Here is a 27,124-nt window from a genome sequence, read left to right on the forward strand (position 1 = left end):
ACTGCAGCCCGCCCCACACATTCAGTGAGTCTTACTCTCCTCCCTAGTTTTTTCAATGGCACATTCAGGGAGCCAATCACGCCGTGATTAGCTGCACAGCGAACCAATCACGCGTGCCTGCACACCTGATTGGTTCCGCTGTGCCGCTACTCACGGCGTGATTGGCTTCCTGAATGTGCCATTGAAAAAACTAGGGAGGAGAGTAAGACTCACTGAATGTGTGGGGCGGGCTGCAGTGCACGAGTGAGTAATGTATGTATGCGGCTGTGCTCCTTTCCAGGCTCCTACTAGTCCACCTCCAGCCTCCTACTACCACCACTATGAGAGACTGTCTGTCACTGTATAATCTGATCGAGTCCACACTGACACTGACTGACTGTCACTGAGTAATTGATGTTACCACATTAACCCTGACCTGCCCAGTGCCCTGTATCTGCAATTAAAATTTACAAGGCTGCCTGCATGCTTCCTGATTTCCATTCCCAGCATCCTTCCCAATCCCTACAGTGTCACTAACATTAACCCTATGGTACAAGGCTGCAGTGTGCACTGAATCCCATTCCCTACAGTAACATTTAGAGAGAGAGAGAGACCTGAGAGGACAAGAGAGAGTGAGAGGACGAGAGAGAGAGAGAGAGAGAGAGAGAGACACGAGAGGACAAGAGAGAGGACAAAAAATTGGCAAAATAAATGGAAAAAATGCGAAACACCGCGTTCGGTATTCGGCCTTCGGCCAAACATTTCATTATTATTCGGCTTCGGCCAAGAATTTAATTTCGGTGCATCCCTACTTAACAGTAAACAGTAATTGACACCGGATTAATTACAGGCACATTGTCCCAAACCCAGAGAAAGCACGAATGAATGAAGTAGAATACTCCTCTAAATCAGGAATCCCCCTAGGTTCAAGGAGAATGTACCAGTGCACGTATTAGTGCCTTCAATCGGAACTATGACCTGTGTAGCATCTGTGAAACCGGCCCTGCCATATCGGAATACACAACAGGACAAAAAGAGAGAAAAAAGAAGAAAGAGAAGTAAAGATAGGAACACAGAGGAAAGAAAAATAAGAAAAACAGCGATTGGTGGTGCAATCTCCAAGCATAAGGGGGGGACAACAGAAATTTCCCCCCCCCCTCCCCAATTGCCAACTTCACCGCCCCTCCAGGTAGAAAGGAGTATGTAGTCCATTCCTCCCCCGCCCATAATATAACCATCCAGGCCCAGCCTAAAATGAACAATGAGGTCTGCAACAGACTCAAGGGGCTGAAGAAGCAACTCCCCCCAGGAATCTATTCGTGACCAGGTGTGGAGGAGCCAGGCCTGGCACATCCAACCATGGTCCCCAAATGCGCTCAAACTTCATGGGGCTCCCCCTATGCAAGTCAAGTGTTCCCTGGCCAACAGAGATTTAACCTCCTCCGTCCATTCCGCATGAGTGGGAGCAGACGGAGAAATCCATTTCCTCGCTATCAATTTGCGGGCGAGAAATAGGGTCCTATGGACTGCCTCAAACACCCCCGGGGTATACAATTCTTCGTCCAACCAGCCCAGTAAGCAAAGCTTCGGGTCCTGAGGGAGCTTCAGCCCCCATATGGTGTTAATGGAACGAAGTACTTCAGTCCAGTAACGGTGTAGTTTTGGGCATCTCCAAAGCATGTGTAGTAGTGTGCCCTCATGTATCTTGCAACGGGGACAGAACGGAGAATCCCTCCTGCCCCAGCTATGCAGTCGCTGCGGAGTCCGATAGGTACGATGCAGTATGAAGAGTTGTGTGAGTCTTTGTGAGGCCGACAGGGATACTTTGAGCACATTGTCAAGTATTCCCGCCCACTCCTCCGATGTTAGCGGCCCCAATTCGTCCGCCCAGACCGACCTACATTTATACGTCATAGCTCTTGAAACCTGCTCCATAAAGGAAGAGTCTAAGGAGGAAATTTGTCCCTTCCTCACTGTAGAATTGACTAGGCTAATGAGTATAACCGGGTTACAGAGGCCCCATGGGGAGTCCCTGGTCTGTGCCGTAATGGCGTAATTGCAAGTATTGGTAGAATAAGGTGTTAGGTAGCCCAAATTCAGCCCTAATGGTCTGAAAGTCCTTGAGAGTATTCCCCCTGTACAATTGTGAAATGAGTCGGACGCCATATCTAGCCCATTGTAGGGTATCCCGGAGGCTATCCAGCTCAGGATAGTTAGCGTTACGTAGTATGCGGGAGAACTTGGAGAACCCCCTATAGGCAAAGTGATCCCGAGCCCTGCGCCAGACCTTATCTATCAAAAGCAAAGTCGGATGCTGGGGAAACGTGCCCAGCTCCCCACTCTCCAAGGACTCCACCAGCGACTCCCCCGCCAGACAAGTTACAAGTATTCGGCGGACCGGGTCGCCGTCATCATCCCGCGACCAGCCCGTGAGATGTTGTAATTGGGAAGCCAAAAAGTAGTACAATGGGTTGGGAACCGCTAGGCCCCCACTATCCTTAGTTTCCTGCAGCGTCTCCAGGCGAATCCTAGGAGACTGCTTCTTCCATATAAGTGCACGGTAAATAAGAGGCACATTTGTATCATCGCACAGAGTGGTATTGCAGTGGAAGTTTTCCTCCTCCCCATTGGGCTATTTAATCTGGTTCCGCGCCCACTTCATTTACTTTTGGTAAGGAGGAAATCCTGACGGTGGTGGGAATCACTACTTACATCACAGATACATCACTGGAAGTTGAATTTTTAATATTTACACTACACAGTATGGTGAAGATTATACAATTTGGACTTTGTGGACTATTATTGGTTTTTGCACTTGTTTGATTTTATTCAATCTTTGCACTGGACCACGTTCACTTTTTGGTTCACTGAATATATGCACCTTGATGTGATTGCTCGATTATTTCATTGTGATTTATGTGTTATTTTGGTCATTCATTTTAACACCTTGTTTAGCGCACCTATATTTTTCAACATTTATTTCACTTGGTTTAAGTTCAGGTAGCAGCTTTACCCCTATCAGCGCACCTTATTTTTTCAACACTTTCATGAACTATTGACTTGGTAATTCCCGTTTCCTCTGCAGTTATTCTAATAGTGAGCCATTGGTTACGGTTGAGAACAGACCTCACTGCATCCACACTTTGTTCTGTTTTTGATCGACCGCCCACTATCAGAATGATTGTAGAGGAAACAAGAATTACCAAGTCAATAGTTCATGAAATCGTGACTCAGGATTTGATCATGAGAATGGACACCATTTTGGTAGTGTAGAAATTGGAAAATACGCTACCAGATAGCGGTGTACTGGGCGTATGGGTAAGGTAATAAGTGCCACATCCTAAATTTGATCAAAAATTGCAAGAAGAGAAACATGGACTTTGCAGGCCCTGGGTATTATAAAATCCCGTATTTTATTGTATAATGCATCTAAAAACATCAGAAAAATCAAAAAAAGAGACAAAACATACAATAGTCATATCCCATATAAGGGAAATATAAACTACAAAATTACTAAAAAATAGTTACATTGGTGGTAATACAATCACAATAATATGCCAATAGTGTTAATACTTCACATCAGGGCGATCATGACCACAGGTGACAGGAGATGGTACTGTTGTCCCGGGAAGATCGAACGATGTGTGTTAGCAGTAGATGATACAGTTTCGTTGAACCATATTGCTCGACATGTTCCGCCTTATGCTTTCTCTTGGAGCTAATGGGTCAATATTCTGTAGAATTCAGTAGGCAATGATGATATAAGTAAGGGTATAACCAATACCCAATAGGGAGGATACATGAAGGACTGGACTGATCACTGCAGATGGTTGTATAGGTAAAGCCCCGTACACATGTACCGATCGTCGGCATACAAATGTTCGTCTTTTCTCCCCGGGATGTCGGTGTCTGTTGAAAAGTGCAAAGACAGCACAAGGACAGCACAAGAATTTTGTCTGCAGACTTCAGCTGACTGCAGAAGTGATGTCATGTAATGGTTCACTTTCCCTGTGTTTTTAATTTTCTGAGCATGCCCAGTCTTGCAAATCTGCGGTCTGTCGGCCGAATTCTGTACTGACAGGCGAACAATCGTCCGTTCTGGTGTCCGCAGACAAAAATTTTCATGTTTGCAAGAAAGACTTTTGTCCGCAGGTTGTGCGCAGACAGCTGTCGGAGGCACCATACTAACACACGTACAATCGGCAGATCTTTCGTCCGCCGACGTTTGTATGCCGACGATCGGTACGTGTGTACGGGCCTTGAGACGCAACCTGGCGCTAGAGATCAACAAGAGTGTGTATAACACATCTCAATTGATATACCCAAATCAATAGAGTATACTTGTAAAGAGTGAGATACTCATATACATAGCAGGTATCTGTATTCAAAAATGCCTGGTAAGGCCAAAGGAATATCCCCTACAAAACGTCCGATCCAACAACACACATCCTCCCTGAATGGGGGATGGCCACCAAGGTTTTTGGTAGTGTAGATAATAACCAAAAAGCGTGCATAAGGTTTTGAGTGAAGAAATGTCATCAACACACAAAGGATTCCTCAGAAGGGTCCAAAGCTTTATTCACATGGTCACACGGACGGTACACATACTGAAATAAAGTGCAAAGGGTTGATAAAGGCGCTACCTGTGAGTGACAAACTGCTGGGTAAAAAGGTGTACCAAATCAAATGGTGAAACCCAAGAGCAATAATATATAAATATAAAGTGCACAAGTGTTGTTGTTGTCGCAATTGTCTGGGAAAAAGTATCCAATTATGGTCCTAGATCCGACAATGTGCAGTGAACAGAAAGTGCAATGTGCAATAAATAGACAGAAAATGGAGAAACAGTGATAAATGTATTCCAAATCCAAGATACTATACAGTGCAAATACCAGTAAGAATATGGTGCTTACTGGAGCTGAAATAAATATATAAAAATTGTGGCAAATAAATAAAGGAATTTTTCCCAAAAAGTGCTAATGTGCAAATATAGTGAAGGAATCTGTGAAAATGTGGAAAACGAAAATTCCAATAAAAAGTTCCAAAGTAAAATGTAAAATATAAGTAAAGAAGGTTGCATCCACCTGTGTGGCCACTAGGTGTCACACCTTACATACGACCTGTTGGCTGCAATAAAGTAGTGAAACAGGTAAAATTCCCGGGGGTTCCTCCAATTGAACAAACTGATTCAGGCTCTCTAAATGCTCAAAGAGAAGAGAGGAAGCCCCATGATGCCGTATACAAATGCAATCAAACTGGCAAAAACGTAGTGTCTCATGGTGTAGGCTGTTGAAGATCAGTGTGCATAGCCGGGAAGCTTCCACGGCCCGAGCTCCAAAGACCGGAAGTGACGTATGACGTAATAGACTGCACCCTACGCGTTTCGTCAGAGGACGTCTGCTGGAGCTGCCTAGGTTAGCCACCAAGGTTTTTGGTAGTGTAGATAATAACCAAAAAGCATGCATAAGGTTTTGAGTGAAGAAATGTCATCAGCACACTAAGGATTCCTCAGAAGGGTCCAAAGCTTTATTCACATGGTCACACGGACAGTACACATACTGCTGTATGTGTACCGTGTGACCATGTGGAGAGAGACACTATGCATCAGATGATCCAAAGTTGGCTGAAAATGGTTGAAATTGCTAGAAAATTGTTCATTTGAACAACTAACATTTTTTTCAGTTTTTTTGATGCGTAATCTAAATCTGTAGTGATGCAGTCAGTTTTCATTAAGGGCGATGGATGATCAGTGAATATTTTGCTGTCTTCCTATAGTTCTCAGACTCCAGTGCTGAGATTTCAGCTTCGTTTACATGGACATAATGAGTAAGTGTCATAGCTGTACTCTTCTAGATTATTGATACCCCATAGAACGCCATCCGACCCTGCAATTTAATGCTGACTGATAAATGGAAATTCTAGTAGGGGTATCTTGCTGCTGCAGCCCCTTAAGAAATCAGCATCTTATTCAAATTTCTGCAGCCATGCAAAACTGTAATAACTATGGGTGGGGTTCGCCTATAATATGCAAGTTTTTTTTTTTTTTCTCTTGCAGAGGAGTAACTTTCAATGATGTGAACTCCATTATCCGGTATCTGGCCCGACTTGCTCCAGAAGCTGGACTGTACGGCTCAAATCTGATGGAGCAAACAGAGGTATGAGAAGCATATGAGCAATGGTCGCATGACTGCGTGTTTACAGGCCTCTGGGGTTTTTATAGGTTTATTTTAGAAGGGTAAACTACTTTTGTTTTATGAAAACTGAAACAGAAAAGAGGTTTTTATTTCTGTCTGTGCCCCTGATCAAGAGATTCACCCTCTTTGACCTGATGATAATGTCACAGTGGGAGACAGTGAGGCTCAGTTCACACTACGTCGCTCCGACTTAGGGGGCGACCTGTGAAGTCGCGTGCAGCGCGACTTCGGCGCGACTTGCACGGACTTCATAAAATGAATGTCTATGCAAGTCGCCTCCAGGTCGTAGTACAGGACCCTTTTTCTAAGTCGGAGCGACTTGTGTCGCTCCTATTAGAACGGTTCCTTTACCTCACAATGGGAGCGTGACGGACCGCGACTTGTCAGGCTGACAAGTTGCGGTCCAAGTCGGACTAGTGTGAATGCGGTCTAATGGTGAATCCAAAATTTTAGAATTGTCACAGGAGCAACAACTGAGGCAAAATCCAATTGTGACTTCTTTTCCTGTGACAACTCTCTAATACTGGAATTCTGTTGGCTTGAGAGTGTTTTCCTCATTTTCTGTTCAATCTACAGGACAGGAATTGTGAAAAGAAATCTTGCAAGCAGGACACAGCAACAAAAAAAAAAAAAAAAAAAAAAAATTTTAAACTTTTTCCTACACTGGGGAAAAAACTATTTCCATTTTAAAGGAGGAGATAAAATACCAACTCCTGAGACAGAAGCTTTAAAGAATTAAATGTCAATTCCATGTGTTTTTATGTGTTTTTTCACCTGTGAGATACTTCAAAATTTAATAATTTAAAGTGATATTAAACCTTTTTTTTTTTTTTAACTAAAATAACAAACATGGTATAATTACTTTCCCTGGGGGGACTTGTGCGGACTCACTCCCGAGCCACCCAGTCTGTGTCTATTGACACAGACCAGGCCATTTGGCCCCGCCCCCTCTCCCTCATCACAGCATTTGATTGAGAGCAGCGGTAGCCAATGGCCCTGCTGCTATTAATCGCCAGAAATTGCCATTATGAGTCTTACATTTTAGTGAATGGACCTGCAGTTTATTCTTCAATTGTATATTTGTCCCAAAATCTTTTTATCTAGTCATTTGTGAGCCCTGTAAGAGACCTTTTTGCCGTCTGTGTCCCATTGGTGAGTTTTTCTTTAACATCTGTTTTTTATTTTTAAGACCCATAGATGGCTCAAAACTCGGCCAATTCTTGCTGAACAAACCCGATTGTCAGTGCCAGGTCACACTTGTGCGATGCGGGAAGGCTTCAAATTCGCAGCCTGTTCCCGCATCGCAAACGCACCCCTGGCAGTTCACACTGCCATATGCGATACGCAGGGGGTGTCAATGAAATCTTAACGACACCCCCAGTTTGATCGGATATCGCAGTGCGATCTGACAGTTCGCACAGGATCGGATCGCACAAGTGTGAACCACTGTGCGATCCGATCCTGATGCGGCTGAAAAAAAGGGTCATGTGCGACTTTTGTGCGGGTGCAGTGCGAATTTAGCCATACAAAGTGTATGGCTGAATTCGCATTGCACATCCGATCGCATTTAAGGAAGGAGCAGTGCGCTCCGATATTACATGCGATCGCCGCACACGCTATAGTGTGAACCGGCACTCAAGGTGATTTTTTTTTTTTTCCAAATTGAATTGACGTAGAAAACTGGTGTAAAGGTTGGTGATATAACCGTGATTGCATTTAGTGTGCTGCAATCACTGTTTGGGGATTCTGACAACCGTGGGGGCCAGCTGTCAGAATATAATAGGCGGCAGGGAAGATTCTTTCATTCACACAGTTTAACATGGATGGAGGAGTCTGTTAGATTTCTGTTCAGCCTACGTGTATAGCCAGCTTTAGGCAGTTGTCACAAGTATCCCTATTCTAAGATTTCCTGTTCTGGTGAGTGACAACCCAAGACTTTTCATTTTTCCTTATTTTGAGTTCCCATAACCAAAAGTCACTTTAAATGTTACTTCCATCACGAAAAACACGGATTCCACACAAATGCATTATTTGATTTTGTGAATTGAACTTTATGATGAAAAAATTACCAAATGACGTAACGTCAAAGATGTGTAAAAAAAAAAAAAAATAGCTTTTTGTGGTGACTCCAAAAGTCCTGTAAGTAGTGGGGGAAGATGAGTGTAACTTTTGCGTCATGCAGTGCTGAGCCTGGCTGACAACTCTGTCTCTGTATTCAGGAAATTCTACTTTGGGAGCACAGCTGTTCTGCCACGTTTGCTCAGCTGCTGGGAGGCTCTTGGCTGGTTTATCCTGCTCTGCGTAACATGATTCTTTTTTTTTTTTTTTTTTTTTTTTTTAATATGCAGCTACAACAGCAACGTAGAAAAGTGGCAGCAGAAAAAAAGACCAAGTGGTCCATCAAATATGCCCGTTTTTTATTTTATTTTTTTTCCATAAACTTTTTTTATCTGAGATTTATGTTTGTCCCAAGTATGTTTCAAACCACTAAGACTCCGTTCACACATAGACGTTTTGAATCGCAGGTGGAATTGCCGTGATTTTGCTTGCGATTTCAAAAGTGACAAATTAAAGTGACAAGCTCAGTTAAAGTGACAAATCACACATGAGTGTGTTCAGGTGCCATTAATTTAAATGGCACCTATAAACGCCAGGTGACTGACTCGCTACCTCTGCTTGGAAGTCTGTTCCAAGCATCAACTACCCTTTTCAGTAAAATAATACTTTCTAAGATTAGAAATCTTGGCACAATGGCAAGGCACTTAAAGAGAAACCAGTCACTAGGCTTGAGCAAAATCTGAGTGTCCAGTTTAAAGGGACACTGACATCTTACCAGTTCGGGGGAAAATTGAAAGTTGTCTTTGTAAAGTCTACCTCCCTACCCACCTTAACATTTGATGCTCATCTTGCTAACACTCCCCATTGCTCCTGCTTCCTTCGCTGTCATTGACCTTACTTATGGGGAAGGAGTGTTGCAGAAGTATTGGCAAGGTGACAGTGTCTTTACACATTATTTTGCTTTCCTATGAAATGTCATTTGCTCCCTTTAAGCAGAGCCTCACCCAAAAGGGGAAGCTCTGCTTATTGCCACCCCCCCCCCCTCCGCTGCTACTTTTTGCACCTTTCAGTGCACCTCTTTAAGCGTCATAGACACTGCTAGTCTTCTTTCGAAAAAAAAAAAAAAGTCAACAGCTCAGGTTGGAGCTCCTGTACTAACAGTCCGATATTAGTACAGCGATCTCCTCTGCTTAGCTATTGTGTTCTGACAGGGGGGCAGCCCCCCCGTTGGAACATTCCGGTCAGGGCTCTCAGCCATTGGCTGAGAGTTCTGATCGGGAGACAATCGGCAGCCTTTTTTTTTTGGTCATGCCCCTTTGCCCCACCCATGGCTCCAACCACTTTTCCTAAATGAGAAAATAACCCTTTGTTTTATAGCTTTGTAATGAAAGTACTGGCATGCAAAGAACAAGCAAAGAGTTGTAAAGAAGCAGAAACCTCCAATTGGGGATATATCTGTTAGGCCTCATGCACACAGAGCGTTTGAAAAAATGATCTGCAAAGCCAGTTCTGACGACAGGAAAAAAGCAAAAAACATGCTTTTAGAAGTGTTTTGCATTGTTGTTAATGCACGTTTTAGCCAGGTTTAGCAGCTTTTCTTTGCCCTCTTCTATCTTCCAACCTCAAATACAACTACTACAGATTAAAAACGTCTGCGTGGCCTAATGCTGTATGTGGCTTTAAGCAGCGTTAGGCGTTTTTACAGCGTAACGCTGCCGCTCCAGAATGCGCTGGCCCTGTGTTTTTTTTTATTTTTTACAGCTTAAAAATGCATATTCCACTTACAGCTCCTAAAAGCCTGTGTGTGCATGAGGCCATAGATTAACATGGAGGGGCATTTTTAAGCTGCAAAAAAAAGAAAGCCTGACTCTCCTAAAAGCAGCTGTAAAAACGTCCTGTGTGCATGAAGCCTTAAAGGAGATTGTAAATGTCTTTTCTTTTGCCGTGCCAGAGAGCGGCTTCCTTTATGACAAATGTTCCACAGGAAAACGGACAGTCCCACGGAGTCCCTCCCAGCTATTCTTCCTGGCAACCTCCATGTGACTTAAAGATATAGTGACTTGTGGACATTTTAATTAGGGATCGACCGATTATCGGCAAAGCCAATATATTGAGGGCGGATATGCACATTTCCCGATATATCGGAATCTGCCCCGGAGGTTACCGATATTTCGGGAAAGTGCTTGTACCGGAGTGATGCCTGCAGCTAGAGGCATCACCCCGGTACCGGCGTCCATAGCCGACGGTCGGCTGTCTTGTAATGACAACCGATGTGGCTGAGAAGCCGCTCGGCTGTCATTACAAGGAGCGGGAGGGGACGTCCCCCCCCCCCCTCCCGCCACATTCCGCGGCTCGCCCGGGTCTCCCAACCCACCGGGAGACCTGGGCAACTAGCCTGCACGGCCGCCGAAGACCCGATCAAAACCGCATTTGCCTCTGATCGGGTGTCCATGCAAAAACCTGGAAGTGATGTCATGTGTGACATCACTTCCAGGTACTGGCGCCAAATAAAAAAAAAAAAGAACGCATTCAAAACAGCCAACTTGGCGTTTTTGAATGCTTCTAAATTCAGAGGAGGGGTTTGGGGACTTTTAGACCCCCAGATCCCTCCACAATAGTACCTGTCAAAAAAAAAAAATTTAAATGTACAAAAATATCATCCAATACCCATATGCATTGGCCAAAATATCGGTATCGGCAACGAAAAACCAATATCAGTCGATCACTAATTTAATAGTATATCTCCCCAATAAAGTATGTGTTGGAGGTGAAATCTTAGCTCTCGACTCCTGATCTATGCTAGCCATAGACATAACACGGTGCTCAACAGATTTATGAAAAACCTTTTGCACAAGCAATATAATGCTTTTTTTTAAATAGTACTGATCCTAGCTACCAGAAAATTGTTTGCAAAATGCACATGCAGGTAATAAAATATACTTTCAGGTACAGGAAACATGTAAGTGTTTTATGCTCTGTAATTTGAATTTGTTGAGATTTTAAAATCTATTCAAAAATTCTTTATATCAATGAAAAAGATGACAAATACCATGTCTACAGCTCTCGCTGTCTGAATAGCCTAAAAAGATAAAAAAAAAAAAAAAAAAAAAAAGGAAAAAGGTCTGTATTGAAAAAATAAAAAATAACTGACCTTTTCATTATTCTGACTGTGGTGTGGGGATCTGCACAACATAATAAATCTTTATATAAAAAGGCTGAACATTGGTCCTGTCTTTTAGGTCAACCACTGGATGGAGTTCAGTCAGACCCGGCTTCAGGACAAATCCAGCTTCCCTGCTGCCCTGCAAGAACTGAACCACTGCCTCTCCCTCCGGACCTACTTAGTAGGGGACTCCCTGACACTCGCTGACATCAGCGTCTATTCCACCTTGGCAGGTACTGGCATACCATAATGTAGATTCGGGAACCGGAGCTAAACGTTTAAAGCTGAACTCCAGGGAAAATAACGTTACCTTGAAGTGGGGCTTCCCCAACACTGCTAAAGTGCTCATTTAGGTGTAGGGGACCAAGAAAAGCAGTTTGTTTACCGATCACAGAGGCTCTCTCTCTAGGTTGTTAGATCGGTCTCTGCACCCTATTCTCCCCTATGTTGTGGCAGTCGCAGGCCCTCTGGGGTCAAGTAGAATGCAGAGCCCCTAGCCCTGCATTGGAAGTAAGGACACTGAGGGACATTCCACTGCCATACAGGAAGCAGAGTAGAGTGCTGGCTGCTGGGGAAACAGAGGATCGGGTAATTGAAATGGCTTTTTGCGGCCCCCTAGAGCTAAACAAGCATTTTACCCTCATCATCTTTTCTCTGGAGATAGGCTTTAATGATCTGATGCCATCTGCTGTTCTTATATTGGAAACAAAAATGAGTGGGTAGGCACCCACCCGAGCCAAAAGCAAATGAAATAACCAAGGGCTGTGGTACACTGGTGACAATTTTCCAGTGACAGGATCAGCTATACATGACAGAGAAATGCCTGTTTCCATGCATTGCTCTCTTGCTGGCCTGATGGGTGAGGTATAGCTTCGTCACTGGTGAAGAAGATGGTTTCTGTCAGCGACAAAGTGATGCCTCGATCATCCTGCCAGCGAGGGAGTGGCACATGGAGACAGGTGAGTTTTATTCCCTACACTTCTTACCGATCCTATCATCTCTAGTATCATCAGTGTGCCATGGGCTTTAAACTGTGTTCAAAAATGGTCTGCATGCAGAATGTTTAGTATAATCCCAAAACTGTTTGATATCTATTTACATAGCACTCCACACATGCACTGCATTGTCTTGTTCAATGTCTATCATTACTCTGATAAAACTGTGCTTCTTGCCTGTAGAGAATTGCCAGATCCTACTCTTCAGCTCTTTTCCTGCTTGACCCAGGGAGGAATGAGATTGATGACTTTACATGACCAGCATACCAAAACTCATTGGAACTATGTTACCTACCCTTCAGTTGGGCATTCTCTGAATGTCAAATTGGATTAGCACATCATGGCCAAAATCAGGTCAGGCACTGATGTTGGATGAGAAGCCTTGGCTCGCAGTCTCCGTTCAAATTCATCCCAAATGTGTTCTATTGGTTTGAGGTCAGGAGGTCAGGCCGGTCAAGTTCCTCCACTCCAAACTCACTCATCCATGTCTTTATGGACCTTGCTTTGTGCACTGGTCCAAATCATTTGGTGCAGGAGGGATTATGGTGTGGGGTTGTTTTTCAGGGGGTTGGGCTTGGCCCCTTGGTTGCAGTGAAGGGAACTCTTAAGGCGTCAGCATACCAAGACATTTTTTGCCAATTTTATGCTCCTAGTTTTGTGGGAACATTTTGGGGATGGCTCCTTCCTGTTCCAACATGACTGTGCACAAAGCATGGTCCATAAAGACATGGATGAGAGAGTTTGGGGGGGGAGGAACTTGACTAGCCTGACCTCAACTCAATAGAACACCTTTGGGATGAATTAGAGCGGAGATTGTGAGCCAGGCCTTCTTGTCCAACATCAGTGCTTGATCTTACAAACAAGAAGAATGGTCAAACATTCTCCTATACACACTCCTAAACCTTGTGGACAGCCTCCCCAGAAGACCTAAAGCTGTTATAGCTGCAATGGGGGGGCGCAATCTCCATATTGAACCCTACAGACTAAGACTGGGATGACATTAAAGTTTGTGTGTGTGTAAAGACAGGCGTCCCAAATACTTTTAACAATATACTGTATCTTTCCCTTCAGAAATGTACTGTATATAATTATCCAATGGGAAATTATCCTCTCTACTTTCACTGGAGGGGTATTTTGCTATGTGCTGATTGAACATGTTTCAGAATGTGGAGGTTACCTTTACTCAGGTTTATACCATTTAGTGAGGGGGCAAGGCTTTAATTCCATGATCCTGCCCCTGCAGAGCCCATTCCATTTCCGCTGTCTGTTTATGCAGATGACCCTGCCCCTACAGAGCCCATTCCCTTTATACTGTCTTCATTTGTCTACAAGACCCTACCCCAACAGAGTCCAGTGACTTTCCACTTTTTTACCTTTTGCTTTAAATCTAGTTTAATAACCATTGCTTACCTAACTAGGGGCATTTCTCCCTGATTCTGTGTAATGTTACACTGGGCTCTTATTAATGGAAGTTTACTGTAACTGTTAGAAATGTTCCTTCTACTGTGCAGTTACCTCTAGTATCACATTGAATCCCCAAATTTAGAGGGCATAAGCAGCAAAGTGCTTGGCAACCCTCTCCAGTGTCACACCAGACCTCCCTAACCAGGAAATTCAGTTCTGAGAATGGTAAAGTAATGTCAATCATAATTTCAGGTATGGTCCCTGGTTGGCATGTGTTACTGCCTATTGTGTTTTTCCATCGCTTTTTACACTGCTTTACTGAATAATGTTACTAGTTCTCTATCTCACTCGTTCTTTGTGTTTTTGTTATCTTGTGCAGTCAGCAGCTTATGGCAAGCAGAGCTAAAACAGAACAAATCTGCTGTCAATGTCCGACGCTGGTATATGTTCCTGGAGCCCAGTGTTCCTTTCCGAGGGGGGCTTAGTGTCAGCATGCCTGCGGTAAGTGAATAGATTACCAATAAATCCACTGCTCCTGTTTCCTGTCAGTCTTTGTTGTTGCTCATCTGTGAATTAAAGGGAAATCGTATACAGTATCTCACAAAAATAAGTACACCCCCATTATATCTTTCCTGTGACAACACTGAAGAAATGACACTTTGCAACAATGTAAAGTAGTGAGTGTACAGCTTGTATAACAGTGTCATTTCTTTAGTGTTGTCACATGACAAGATATAATAAAATATTTACAAAAATGTGAGGGGTGTACTCACTTTTGTGAGATACTGTATACTTTTATTTTTATTCCAACATTGATATGTGTGTGTGTATATTACACAGTATATTCACACGTAATGCTGTATGCACATAAACAGAAAGATATGTATACAATCTTTGTTTTAAAGAAAAAGATTTAACACCAAGTACAGCTATGATTTCTTCAATCATTATGGGTTTTCTAAAGAGAGAGCATAAGAGGTTTGACTTCAGGCACACTGTTACTGATTGAAACATCAGATGGAGTCATACTAACTGGGAGGGGTGGAGCCACTGCTCTGACTCATTTACTTGTGTGCACATTTCAGCTTGAGCTATTGAGCTCTCTTAACAGACTTTGTAAAACAGGGGCTAAGGAGCTTCTAAAAAAAACATGAAAATTAGCTGACAGCACCACCAGCTGTCTGCATATAAAAATATCCAAATGCCATATTTATTTGAATGAATGTAAACAAAGTAAGTAAATTGTTCTTTAAAATTACATTTCATTAGTCCCTATCATAAAAAAGACGTACTGTACACCCAGCCCTGTGCTGTGTGTGTATCTGTGTCATTTAAATCTGCAATATGATGTCTCCTAAGTAAGTTATTATGTACCTATTCTTCCTAGGCTGCTGAAAAGAAGCAAGATGTTGGAAAGTTTATTGAGCTTCCAGGTGCAGAGGTGGGGAAGGTGGTGGTTAGATTCCCCCCTGAGGCCAGTGGGTAAGTAATTTGATTGTAGGCCTAGCACGTGGCCACCTTTCACTTATTTTTGCAACCAGATGCCACTAAAAAAAAAAAAAGCCTATATTCTGGGCTTCTTTTTGTATGCTGTTATTCTGTAATATGGCTGTCATTGAAAAAACGCTGATCAATAATGAAGCAGGAACCATTTAAGGAACTCCTGCTGTAAGAAGTGTAAAGTGGAGTTTAGAGTTAGTGCTGGCTCTAGATTTCTGAAAGAAGTCTTCAGCTTTGGAAGCTGTGCCCAAAATAAGGCAGGTAAAGGGCAACACATCAGTCACCGAAATTGCCTGTAAGTTAACCACAGCTGGACTTTTCTCTGTTACTGACTTACCAATCCTTTCTCTGAGCTGTGTCTTTGTCTTTTTTTGGAGGCAGCTCTCTTGGTAAAGACCTGGGCCTTGCTTCCTTATTTCAAACCCACCTTTCTGCTGACTGGTATGAAATACTCAAGAAGCAGCAGAAGATCAACAGAGAGAGTGAAGCAAAGGCAGGGAGATTCTTGCACTGTAGGCCCTCAGGTACAGCTTCCTCTCCAGCAAAGAGTGCAATGAGCAGTACAGTAGTGACATCACCAAATCATTTGATGCAAGCAGTCAGAGGCAGCAGTGCCTTGGATCTTACACTTTATGAATAGCTATGTGGTTTAGGGCACTGATATGCCTAGGCACAGCGAGCATGCGCCTAATTTTAAGGAGGATATCATGGCCAATATAATGGTAATCTTTGTTTACAACATTGTTTCTACACAGTTCAAAATATGAACTCCCTGAAAATACAGCTTTTTTTTTTTTTAACACGCAAAATAGAACTATTTTATATTCTAGCGTTCTAAAACAAGATTGCTCTGTCAATGCTGAATAAAATAGTTCAGCATATTACACAAATTAAAAAAAAACATTCTCTGAAAACTGTTGACAACCCTAGGCTTACTAAACAAGCAAGTAGCTTGGGGCGTTGTCTTGAAACACACCTTCAGTTCTCAGAAGAGAGGTGATGGCTGCATACTGATGTTTTATGAGTGAGCTCTGCAGCACTGTCCTTGAAGCCTAACTCCAGACAATATCTTCTTTTTAGTTGTGCATGGAGCAGGGACGAGTACAAAATGCATGTCAGGTTTTCATTTTGTCTGTATACCAACCACAGAAATTGTCCTTGATTTTCTATCCCTGAGACAGCTATGCATGGGTGGTGCAGTTGTTGATGGGGCAGAAAGACACAGATGGCAATAAAACAATGCCAGAAATTCTAATCCTCCTTCACTTTACTGTTGTGTATTTCTGTGTTATCGTTAGAGAGATTTAAATGACTTTCCATGCCAACATGAGTGAGGGGGATATATTCCCAACTGGGACGCAGACAACAATGCAAACCTGACATGTTTTGTCTGGAGTTGAGCTTAAAGGGTAACTCCACTTATGAGAGGTAAAAAAGTAACAAAAGAAAAAAATAGCATGTACAAATGCTACGCAAATATATTTATTTATTTATTTCAGGTACTTGTATAGCGCTGTCAATTTACGCAGCGCTTTACATATACATTGCACATTCACATCAGTCCCTGCCCTCAAGGAGCTTACAATCTAAGGTCCCTAACTCACATTCATACATACATAGTAGGGCCAGTTTTATACAGGATCCAATTAACCTACCAGCATGTCTTTGGAGTGTGGGAGGAAACCGGAGTACCCAGAGGAAACCCACGCAGGCACAGGGAGAACATGCAAATGCCAGGCAGGTAGTGTCGTGGTTGGGATTCGAACCAGCGACCCTCTTGCTGCTAGGTGAAAGTGCTAACCACTACACCACTGTGCCGCCCAATATTGTAATTTAATGTTATTAAAAATTTACTTTTCCTTCATACTGTAACTTTCTGCAAAATTCAGCGCAATATGGCAACCTGGAGGTGTTCTGTACACAGTTGGTGTACAGAGCACCTCCAAATATGTAATTTCCTGGATGAAGAACCCTGCATTAAGATGAAAGTCAGGTTTTAGACATTCTCTGCAACAACGTCATTTTTGGTGAAATACTCCCTAAGGGTTAAGCACTTCCAAAGGGATGCAGACATTGCAACTTTTCTCATCAGAATCCTGATAGTTCATTAGCTGCTTTATAATGAATGAGTCACTCCCTTTCAAAACCACACTGCCCCAAAACATAATCTAACAAAGCTATTCATTTAGAGCAAAAATGGGTAGTAATCTGTAACAAAGGTTGGTAAAATCCTTGCAACGTACATTGATCACCCAGAGGGGATTATTTTTTTTTCTCAACAAAAATGGAATTAAACTTTAAAGGACTTGGGTGCATGAGATTTTGCTTGCTTCAGGGCTGCTTCTCTTTTTTCCTATACCAAGGCCATATGAATGCAAATGCTGCTCAAATCTGTTCTCTGTGCAATGGCAACCAAAGTAACCTACAAGCAATTTGAAGCAATTCAGAAGCACATCGAGCACAATAAAATAAACATTCCCCGGTAAACTAATAGTTATTGAAAAGACAAGAACTCACTGCTCAAGGTGGTGTGATTGCCTGATGACTCACATCGGTGCATGCCCCGGCTCGCCTCCGTGAAAACTTGATAAAGGAAAAGGAATTGGCAGCACTCCAGGTTAAGTCAAAATTCAGATTTATTGACTGGACATCCAAATATGACAATCGTGACCCGTTTCACACACTGACTGTGTGCTTAATCATTACTGTTAATGATTAAGCACACAGTCAGTGTGTGAAACACGTCTACCTTGTCACGATTGTCATATTTGGATGTCCAGTCGATAAATCTGGATTTTGACTCAACCTGGAGTGCTGCCAATTCCTTTTCCTTTATCAAACTAATTGTTAAAACTCTTAAACCAGCATTTGCGCTTTTCGGTGCTGCTGGCGCCTGCTCTCAGTGCTGCTTCTTTTGGTGGACAGTGCAGTCTCCAGTCAGTCTGTAAGCTTTCGGGGAGGGGGGGAGAAAGGGGAAGCATGAGGGTGCCTTGCCATGGGGCTGTACATTTCTATTGATGCAGTCTAGAGAGAGACACCACAAGTTCCTGAAAGGTAAGGCTATTTGATGCTGCAAGAGAAGGGAGCCACTCTGAAACAAGAAACTATTGTCAGCGGTCATGGCTCCAGCTAAAACAGAAACCTAGGCAAGGGATAAAGATATGGAACCTGCATACTCGGTATCTCAGTTGCTTAAATTCTTTAAAAAAAGGGAGGGTTTAATATCCCTTTAAAGTGTAAAAATCTTCTATAAGATTTTGCATTGGTATTTTCACAGATATCTGCACATTGGACATGCCAAGGCTGCTCTTCTCAACCAGCATTATCAGGTGAACTTCAAGGGGAAACTCATTATGCGATTTGATGACACCAACCCAGAGAAAGAGAAGGAAGACTTTGAAAAGGTAAAGTAAATGATCATGTTAATAAAGTTATGCTCAAATAGTCCCCTCAGCCACCTCAGCTGAAGCCAGTTAAATGAAGCAGAGTTGTTCAGGAAAGTGGCTGAGCATTGCAAAGTTGAACAGAGAAGAGGCCAGTTAGATGTACTGCACCCTGCTTGGATTCCTTTGGCCCGATGACAGCAGAGCGGTGCAAGGAAGCGGTTAGTATTTCAGAGTTTGACATGCAAGCTACGAAGGAAGGGGTCATGGCAACACTTTTCAGGACACTACCACCTTTTTTCAAGCCTACTATTTGCTTTGGTACGAGGAGTCTAGTTTTATTCGCCTTGTGGTCATGGGGGTACACTGTATAGAACTAAATAGCGCAGCATGCTCTAGTGAAGAAAGGGGGAAACCAACACTACAACAACTAACAGTACAAGTTCTTCAACATATTATAACACAAGACATTTTATAAATTCATCTGGAAAGAGTGTGAAAGGCCACAAACAGTATAATAAAAATTAAGAAAAAAATATATAAAAAAATTGTATATGAGAAATGTAAAAAGTAAAAAAGTGTGTGTATGTATATATGTGTGTGTGTGTGTGTGTGTATATATATATATATATATATATATAATATATTTTAACCCCAAATTCAGATAATAGAAATTCACAATAATTAATGATAAATATGGGAAAATTCAATGTCCCAATTGAGACTCCTCATCTAGATAATGAAAGAACAAGATGACTGAATACTGAGAATGGGTATGCTCTCGCAGCACTATAGGTTACGCATCAATTCAGAAGCTTGAACTAACAGGATGCCTGCATGAAGATGAACTATAATGATGGACCTATGGGTTTAGATAATTGTGTTGACCTCTATTTCCTCATATAACCCCACGGGGACAATGTGTTGGTGCCTCGACTGGAAAAAGGTTTAAAATCACTGTTCTAGAAGGATACCACAATGCTTGGAGAAGACTTTTTCCATATTTTTATATATGTTGTAGAACTGGGTGATGAATCAAATGGGGTTAGAATTGCCCTTATCTTCCTTTTTCCTCAGCTTTATTTGGAGAAACCAAATAAGTATGAAATGCCTCTTTCATGGTCTCTCGTCAATATTCTTTCTTGATAAATTTCTTTTTAAGGACCTTGCTTTGATCTATATAGTCTTCCTCTAAGGTGCAATTTTTGCAGAGTCCATCAAAATGACTCCTAGGGATGGCATCCATCCATTAACGCTGAATTCCAGGAATTCATCCACTTTGATGTGCATGTATTCTATGGGGTAAGTCCAAAGCGGTGCATGCCATCTCCTGGATTTCTCTATTATTTAGGTCTGACAGGTCTATGTCACTTCCGGAGGATATACATGCAGTTGTAAGAGAAGAGAAGCACACAGTAGCTATGCCTGCACCTCTCCTCTACTACCTTACACAGAAGCCTTTGTATTTTTTGAACGAGTTCACATAATATCAGCTGCATTAACTCTGCACTTGAAAGAGCGGAGACCAGAAGGTCCAGTGTTGGAGCTCTGGAAGCTATCTTCTGGCAGCTCCATAAACCTGTCGGATGTAAATTAAAGAGATAAGTCAAGGAGGTGGCATGCACCTTGTTGGGCTTAACTCGTGTTATGCCTTCTCTTTTTACAACATAGCTGAATTCCTGGAATTTAAGCTTCAAGGCATTTGATATATGCATATTTTCTCCCAACACCCAACCTGTTGTTCTGTCACGGCTGAGAGCTCTTGAGAGGAGTACTGAGGCAGGGTGATGGGATAATTTCAGGAGGCCATGTACAGCACACCCTACTGGCACCTCCCACCAGCCATGAGCTCCTTAAACTTCAGCTTTTGTTAACCAGTTTTCTTCAAAAGCTAATGAAACTGCTGTACTGATTAAGAAGCAGGGAAGTTGTGCTGGCCACAACTAACTTACCTACTGTTGCAGAGCATTTCTAAACCAGGGTCTTGCCAAAAAGGTAGGGCTAGGTTTAAAGGGGTTGTAAAGTCAGAAGGTTTTTTTAATCTTAATGCATTCTATGCATTGAGATAAAAAAAAAAGAAACTTACATGTGCAGCAGCCATTCTAATGCCTACCAGAGCCCCGTCTCGATCCATCGATGTCCATGACTGTCTCAGCCGTTCAGCACTCCCCTCCTCATTGGCTAAGAGCGGGGCAGAGCCAAACCCCAGCTCTATTTCTGAATAGGTACACTAAGCTGTGCCTCGGCTCGGGTGCCCCCATAGCAAGCTGCACTCAAAGGGAGGGAGGGGCCAGGAGAGCGAAAGAGGGACTCGAGAAGAGGAGGCTCTGGGCTGCTCTGTGCAAAACCAACTGCATAGAGGAGGTAAGTATAACATGTTTGTTATTATTTTTTTAAAGAAAAAAATGAGACTTTACAATCACTTTAAGGAAGTTTTTTTTTAAGAAAGTCATCCTCTTAAATTGACAGTCACTCTCCTTTCTTGATAGTGCTCTGGATGGCTTTACTACCCCTTCCTTCCACGATTTACAGTACACCAGTGGTAGGGTCACACAATTGAGTTACTCATCAGGCCATCATAGAATAAGTGGTAGGTCAGCACAGGCTGGCTGCTGGACCCAGTCACACTTGTGCAAACATTTTTGTGTTTTTTAGGTGTTGTCCACTTTTCCTTTGTAATGGGCCCTAAACAGGTACAAACCAAAAAAAGTGCCCTTGACTTGTGCTGAGTGTCAAGTACATTTGTTATGGGGTGCCAATAAAAATAAATGACCGCGTGCCCCCTAGTGTGAATGCAGCCTTAGAGATGACCAGAATTAGAATCCATTAACAAACACTATGATTGTAAAAAATAAAATTGAGGATTTGCAAGATGTTGGATTTCCCCCCCCCCCCCCCTCCCTGCCTTCTGTGTGGTCATCACAGTAATATTCTGCTTCAAGGAGAATTAGTCAGCCAATTCCTAAACCTTGGCTTGAACACTCTTGTCACAACCAATAAAGAAAATATGGGTGGATACTGCAGACGTAAGGATTTTGATGTTTTTTTGTAGCTGTTGAAGCTATTATTTTTTTTGTTTAGGTTATCCTGGAAGATGTCTCTATGCTGCAGATCAAGCCTGACCAGTTCACATACACCTCTGATCACTTTGAGAAGATCATCCAATATGCAGAGAAGCTTATAAAAGAGGGGAAAGCTTATGTGGACGACACTCCTCCTGAACAGATGAAAGCGGAGCGTGAACAGAGGACAGAGTCCAAACACAGAAGTAACTGTAAGTCATGCATTAAAGGTCACATGAACACTTAAAATTGGAACGGCAGGCAGATAAAAAGGCAGCATTTAATGCAGCTCTGCATTAAAAATGTGTAGTTTTTTTTTTTTATTGCACAGTGTGTAAGAACCCACATTTGATTTGGTAATGATCTCTTTCAATTGCCTGTACAGCATTGCTCAGGCTGAGATGCAGTGCTTATGCGCTAGCAAAGAGCATGCTGATAGGAGGAGAGAGAAGAGACACTGAAAAATTAGCTAATCTGTCTGCTGCTGCTTTTTTACTCTCCAGTCACAGGCTGGGGGAGGGACAAGGCCTCTAAGTATTACCAAGCTGCAGCAAAGAAATCCCCAGGTGTCCTAACCTGCCAGACAGCTTTGTAAATCTCACGAGTCGGTTGCTAGAAATACAAATCATTGGCAGGTTAAACCGCTCCCATATACAGTATGTACTTCTCCTGTATGTTTAGCTGTGTGCCTGGAAGTCGGTTTTAATCCCATTTTTTCTCTTTCGTTCATTGACCTACACAGCTTCATATCTCATTTGACCGATGGGTTATGCTGCTCAGAGGGTCTCGAGACCTTGCCACAAACTGAGATCCTATAGCAGGAAGTGGGAGTATACCCCCTGGGACTGCCCTATAGGCGCAGTCAATCTTTTTCCGCCTCCTGTAGGGGGCAGCATAACCCATCGGTCAAGGAAGATATGAAGCTGTGTCCGTCAATGCGCATCAGAGGAAAGGATTTTACGGTAAGACAAAAATCTATTTTTTCCAAGTTATGCGCAATTCTTCCATTCACCAAACACCATGTGTATAAAGTGTTTTGTAGAACTTTCTGCAACATGTTATCCTCTCCTTTTTCTGCTTGCTAGTGCAGGTTAAACCTGAAGCGGAGACACATATATAGGTAGTCAGCAGGAAACCCAGTCCATACATGATTTATTTCAGTGTCACCTGTGATAATAAAAATTATTCCACGTACTACCCACCGACACATCCAGCTTTATATCTAAGGTTTGTCTTCATCAGAATATTATTATAGGCAGAACCTTATTTATGGCCATCCTTGGTCTACCTAACACTGACAGCGGTTATTGGAGCTGGCATGTTCATTTCATTTAGAGGTCCATGTCCCACAAACACGGAACCTGCTTTAATCCCATCGTGCAAAGTTATTTGCAGTTAAAAAAACACTATGATTTGGAAATTATTTGGGCTGTTGACTTTCTTGACCTTCTGACATAGCTAGTTGTACAGACTAAAAGCTAGTACACTCGATCAGAAAAATACTGCTTTCAAATCGATAGTATGATAATCTGATCGTTCATACACCGCTTTCGAAAGCCGTTGAGTCCCTGCTATTGTTACAAGATATTAATTGCAACAGTTCAAGTCTATGGGGCTACGATTTGTTGCAGCATATCCCATTCAAAAAGTAAAAGGGTTTGGAAATTAAAAAAAAAAAAAAGCCCATAGACTGTGAAAGCATTAACTGCTTGCTGATCGCCTAATAGCAGATTTACTGCTACAGGGTGGCCTCGCTGTGCAATATATACGTGATTCTGCACTTCCGGGTTTTGGGCGTGAGTGCGTGCCACCGGTAGCCGCTTCTACTGTGATTTTACACAGGGTCCCGCAGACCCGACTTCTGCCGGGACCCGCTAATTGTTCAGTACACTGGCAGAATGCCAGTCTGCCTTTGTAAACAAGGTATATTGTCATTCTATCAGTACAGAAAACAATGATCCTGTGTTTCGGTAAAGCAAGAGCACAGATCCATGCCTTCCCCTGGTTAAAGCACCTTCCACACTACTCTGAATCACAGACTAGGCACACAGTTAACCCTTTGATCGCCCCTGATGCTAACCCCTTTCTTGCCAGTGTCATTAGTACTGTGACCATGCATATTTTTAGCACCTATTACTGTAATAACACTGGTCCCCATAAAAGTGTCAGATTTGTCTGCTGCAATATCACAGTCCTGCTATAAGTCACTAATCACTGCCATTACTAGTAAAATAAAAATGAAGACGCTATAACTTTTGTGCAAACCAATCAATATACCCTTATTGGGATTTTTTTTTAACAACAATATGCAGCAGAAAAGATATCGGCCTAAATTGATGAAGAAATTAGATTTTTTCTTTTTTCATTTTTTTATTGGCTATATTTTAGAGCAGAAAGTAAAATGTGTGTATATATATATTATATTTTTTTTTTTTTCTTTTTCAAAAGAAAAAGAAAGTTCTGTTTGTTGGTTAAAAAAAGGACTTCAATTTCATGTGTCGCACGACCGCACAATTATTAAAGTAACGCAGTGCTAAATTGCAAAGAATGGCCTGGTCAGGAAGGGGGGTAAACCTTTGGAAGGTCAAGTGGTTAAGGTAACACTACCGCTGCTCTCACCATGCATCAATGCATCGGTTGATGATGGCACAAGGGGGCGGGATAGCCCAGTGATGGCACCGGGTGACCCCGCCCCTTAGTTTATTTTGCAGCGGCAAGTGGGAAACAAAGCTGTGATTTCACACTGGATTTACTTAGAGAACATTTATTCAGTTTTAATTTTTTTCAATAAAGGATTTGTCAAAACTTTGACCATTTTTTTTTTTTTTTTTTTTTGTGAATGAGTAGGGGTACTATGTACATGGGGAGGGGGTGTCCGGACTGGAATCAGGTTGCATGGATATTCACGCCCATGCGATCTGATTCCTGCGTCGTTTGGCAGTTCGCATTGCGATCTGTGAAACGCTCTGGTTGTATTGACACCCACTGCCGTTCGCATTGGCAGAGACAAGGTCCAGAAATTCCATGTGGAATTCAGCATATCTGAAGACCAAATAAACTTTCTGGCATTTGTGAACATCAAGGATGCTTACCCCCATGTCTGCATTGTTACAGCACATCAGCGTTTCCTAAGCTTTACTTTAGAGCATCCAATTTGTCTTTATCGATTATATTTCTCTTTCGTTCATCGTCGGACACAGCGGTCCATAAATCATACCTACTGGGTTATATTGCCTCCTCCAGGAGAAGGACTAGGCAGAACAAAAAACACCTGGCTACACCCATGGGCCGTCCTCAGCTTGGTATATAATCCCCCTCTCTGCTCTAGGTAATACGTTTTATTCTGTCTAGTCAGAAGTAAGGACCTAGACTCCTGGCTGGGATCTCTGGTCCTAGCAATTTTCTCCTTCCTTACATATTTTTTGTTTTCCTGTCAGGAGATGTACAATCAACTGCCGGGCTGGGCGACGGGCTGGATAATCAAGAACCAGTGGTCCCTCCAGCCCAGCTAGCGAGCGCCTGCAGTAAGGCCAGTATCCTCCTCGGCTCAGGCTTCTTCCACAGTTCCTGTGAGGAATTGAGAGTGAGGATCTTCCAATTCTCCTGGTGGCCATAAACGTCCCTTTGGGGCTTCCTCTCAGAAAAGAACAGTTGTCCCAAGGGCTGATCTACCATCCTGCTTTACAGTTTCTGGGTTTAATGGTTTAGCTATTGAAAGCCAGGTACTGAGGGCTAGAGGTTTTTCTGGATCAGTGATCACTACTATGGTGAAGGTGAGGAAGTCGTCTTCCAGCAAGATATACCATCCTACGTGGAAAGCCATTTCTAGGTGTGAGTCGATTGGCGCTCATCCTAAATCCTTTTCTGTGGCTCGGATCTTAACCTTTCTTCAACAGGGTGTTGATTAGAAGTTGGCCTTGAGTACCATCAAGGGCCGGGTGTCTGCCCTGGCTATCTTCTTTCAGTGACCCCTAGGCAAACACTCTTTTTAGTTTGTTCTTTCATTCAGGGCGTTCGACATGTGGCTTCACCTATACGGTCTCTTTTGCCGCCATGGGATTTAAACTTAGTGCTTTCAGTTCTCCAGAAACCTCCCATTTGAGAATATTCAGGAGATTCCCTTGGATAAAGTGTTTCTTCGCCCCTGTCCATCATTCCTGCCCAAAGTTGTCTCTGACTTCCATTTGAATGAGTACATTGTGTTGCCTTCCTTGTGTCCCAAGCCGCCTCCTCCCAACTAATTTTCTTTGCATACCTTGGATGTAGTTCGTGCGATTCGGGTGTATCTGGCAGCTACTGAGTCCTTACGGAGGTCAGACTCGCTTTTTGTGGTTATGGACAGACCAAGAAAAGGGCTGGCCGCTTCTTCGGCTACCATCTCCAGAGGGATCAGATAGATGGTGATTCAGGCCTATTCCATTAAAGGTCAGGTTCCACCTTTCCCTGTCACGGAGCATTCTACTTGGGCGCTGAGTGCTTCTTGGGCCTTCCATCATCCGGCATTAATATCGCAAGTTTGCAATGCGGCCACTTGTTCTTTCGTGCATACCTTCACAAAATTCTTTGACATCTGCGGATGCTTCTTTTGGCCGCAAAGTTTTGCAGGCTGCTGTTTTAAGAAGGGCTGTTCCCTCTTGAGGGGTGTTTTTCTTTAAACTTTTTAATTTTTCAGACGGGCCTCCTGTGTCCTGTTAAGGGCTCTTATGTTTAGCCTTGGGTTATTTTCCCCACCCCTCATTTTTCTTTGACACTGCTTTTGGACATTCCAGTAGTTCTGATTTATGGAGCGTTGTCAGTCGATGAACGAAGGAGAAAATTGGATTTTTGTATTTAACGTAAAATCCATTTCTCTATGTTCATCGACGGACACAGCACCCACCCCTCTAAGGAGTTTTGATCCTTCCTATACTGCTTGCTACTAAACTGATTACCTAGAGCAGAGAGGGGTGTTATATACCAAGCTGAGGACTGCCCAGGGTGTAGCTAGGTGTTTTTTGTTCTGCCTAGTCCTAGTCCTGGAGAAGGCAATATAACCCAGTAGTTATGATTTATGGAGCGCTGTGTCCGTTGATCAACTCAGAGAAATGGATTTTATGGTAAGTACAAAAATCAAATTTTTTTCCCTTTCCAGCGGTGGAGAAGAACTGGCAGATGTGGGAAGAAATGAAGAAGGGCACAGAGTGCGGACAAACTTGCTGCCTTCGGGCTAAGATCGACATGAATTCCAACAATGGTTGTATGCGAGACCCCACCCTGTTCCGCTGCAAGACCCAGCCACACCCACGGACAGGAAACAAGTACAAGTAAGTGCAGCTTGACTACTGGTTGGCTTCTTATTTAACAAAATACACTTCTAATTCTATATCAAAGTTCTTCCTTCTCTGCT

At 42.9% G+C, this 27,124-nt stretch overlaps 1 protein-coding gene across 4 annotated transcripts in view; it reads left to right on the forward strand.

The window, feature by feature from the left end:
- The window catches only part of EPRS1 (glutamyl-prolyl-tRNA synthetase 1), a 142,142-nt gene that overhangs the window by 39,092 nt on the left and 75,926 nt on the right, over positions 1 to 27,124 (forward strand). For all 4 annotated transcript variants that reach the window (XM_082249459.1, XM_082249461.1, XM_082249462.1 and 1 more), the window contains exons 3-9: positions 6,035 to 6,134; positions 11,471 to 11,627; positions 14,173 to 14,294; positions 15,181 to 15,275; positions 18,571 to 18,697; positions 21,758 to 21,950; positions 26,870 to 27,041. In XM_082249459.1, coding sequence (XP_082105585.1) covers positions 6,035 to 6,134; positions 11,471 to 11,627; positions 14,173 to 14,294; positions 15,181 to 15,275; positions 18,571 to 18,697; positions 21,758 to 21,950; positions 26,870 to 27,041 — 966 coding nt within the window. The remainder of the gene's footprint in view (positions 1 to 6,034; positions 6,135 to 11,470; positions 11,628 to 14,172; positions 14,295 to 15,180; positions 15,276 to 18,570; positions 18,698 to 21,757; positions 21,951 to 26,869; positions 27,042 to 27,124) is intronic.

The sequence above is a fragment of the Pelophylax lessonae genome (genome assembly GCF_965119305.1).
Source record: "Pelophylax lessonae genome assembly, chromosome: 3".
NCBI lineage: Eukaryota > Metazoa > Chordata > Amphibia > Anura > Ranidae > Pelophylax > Pelophylax lessonae.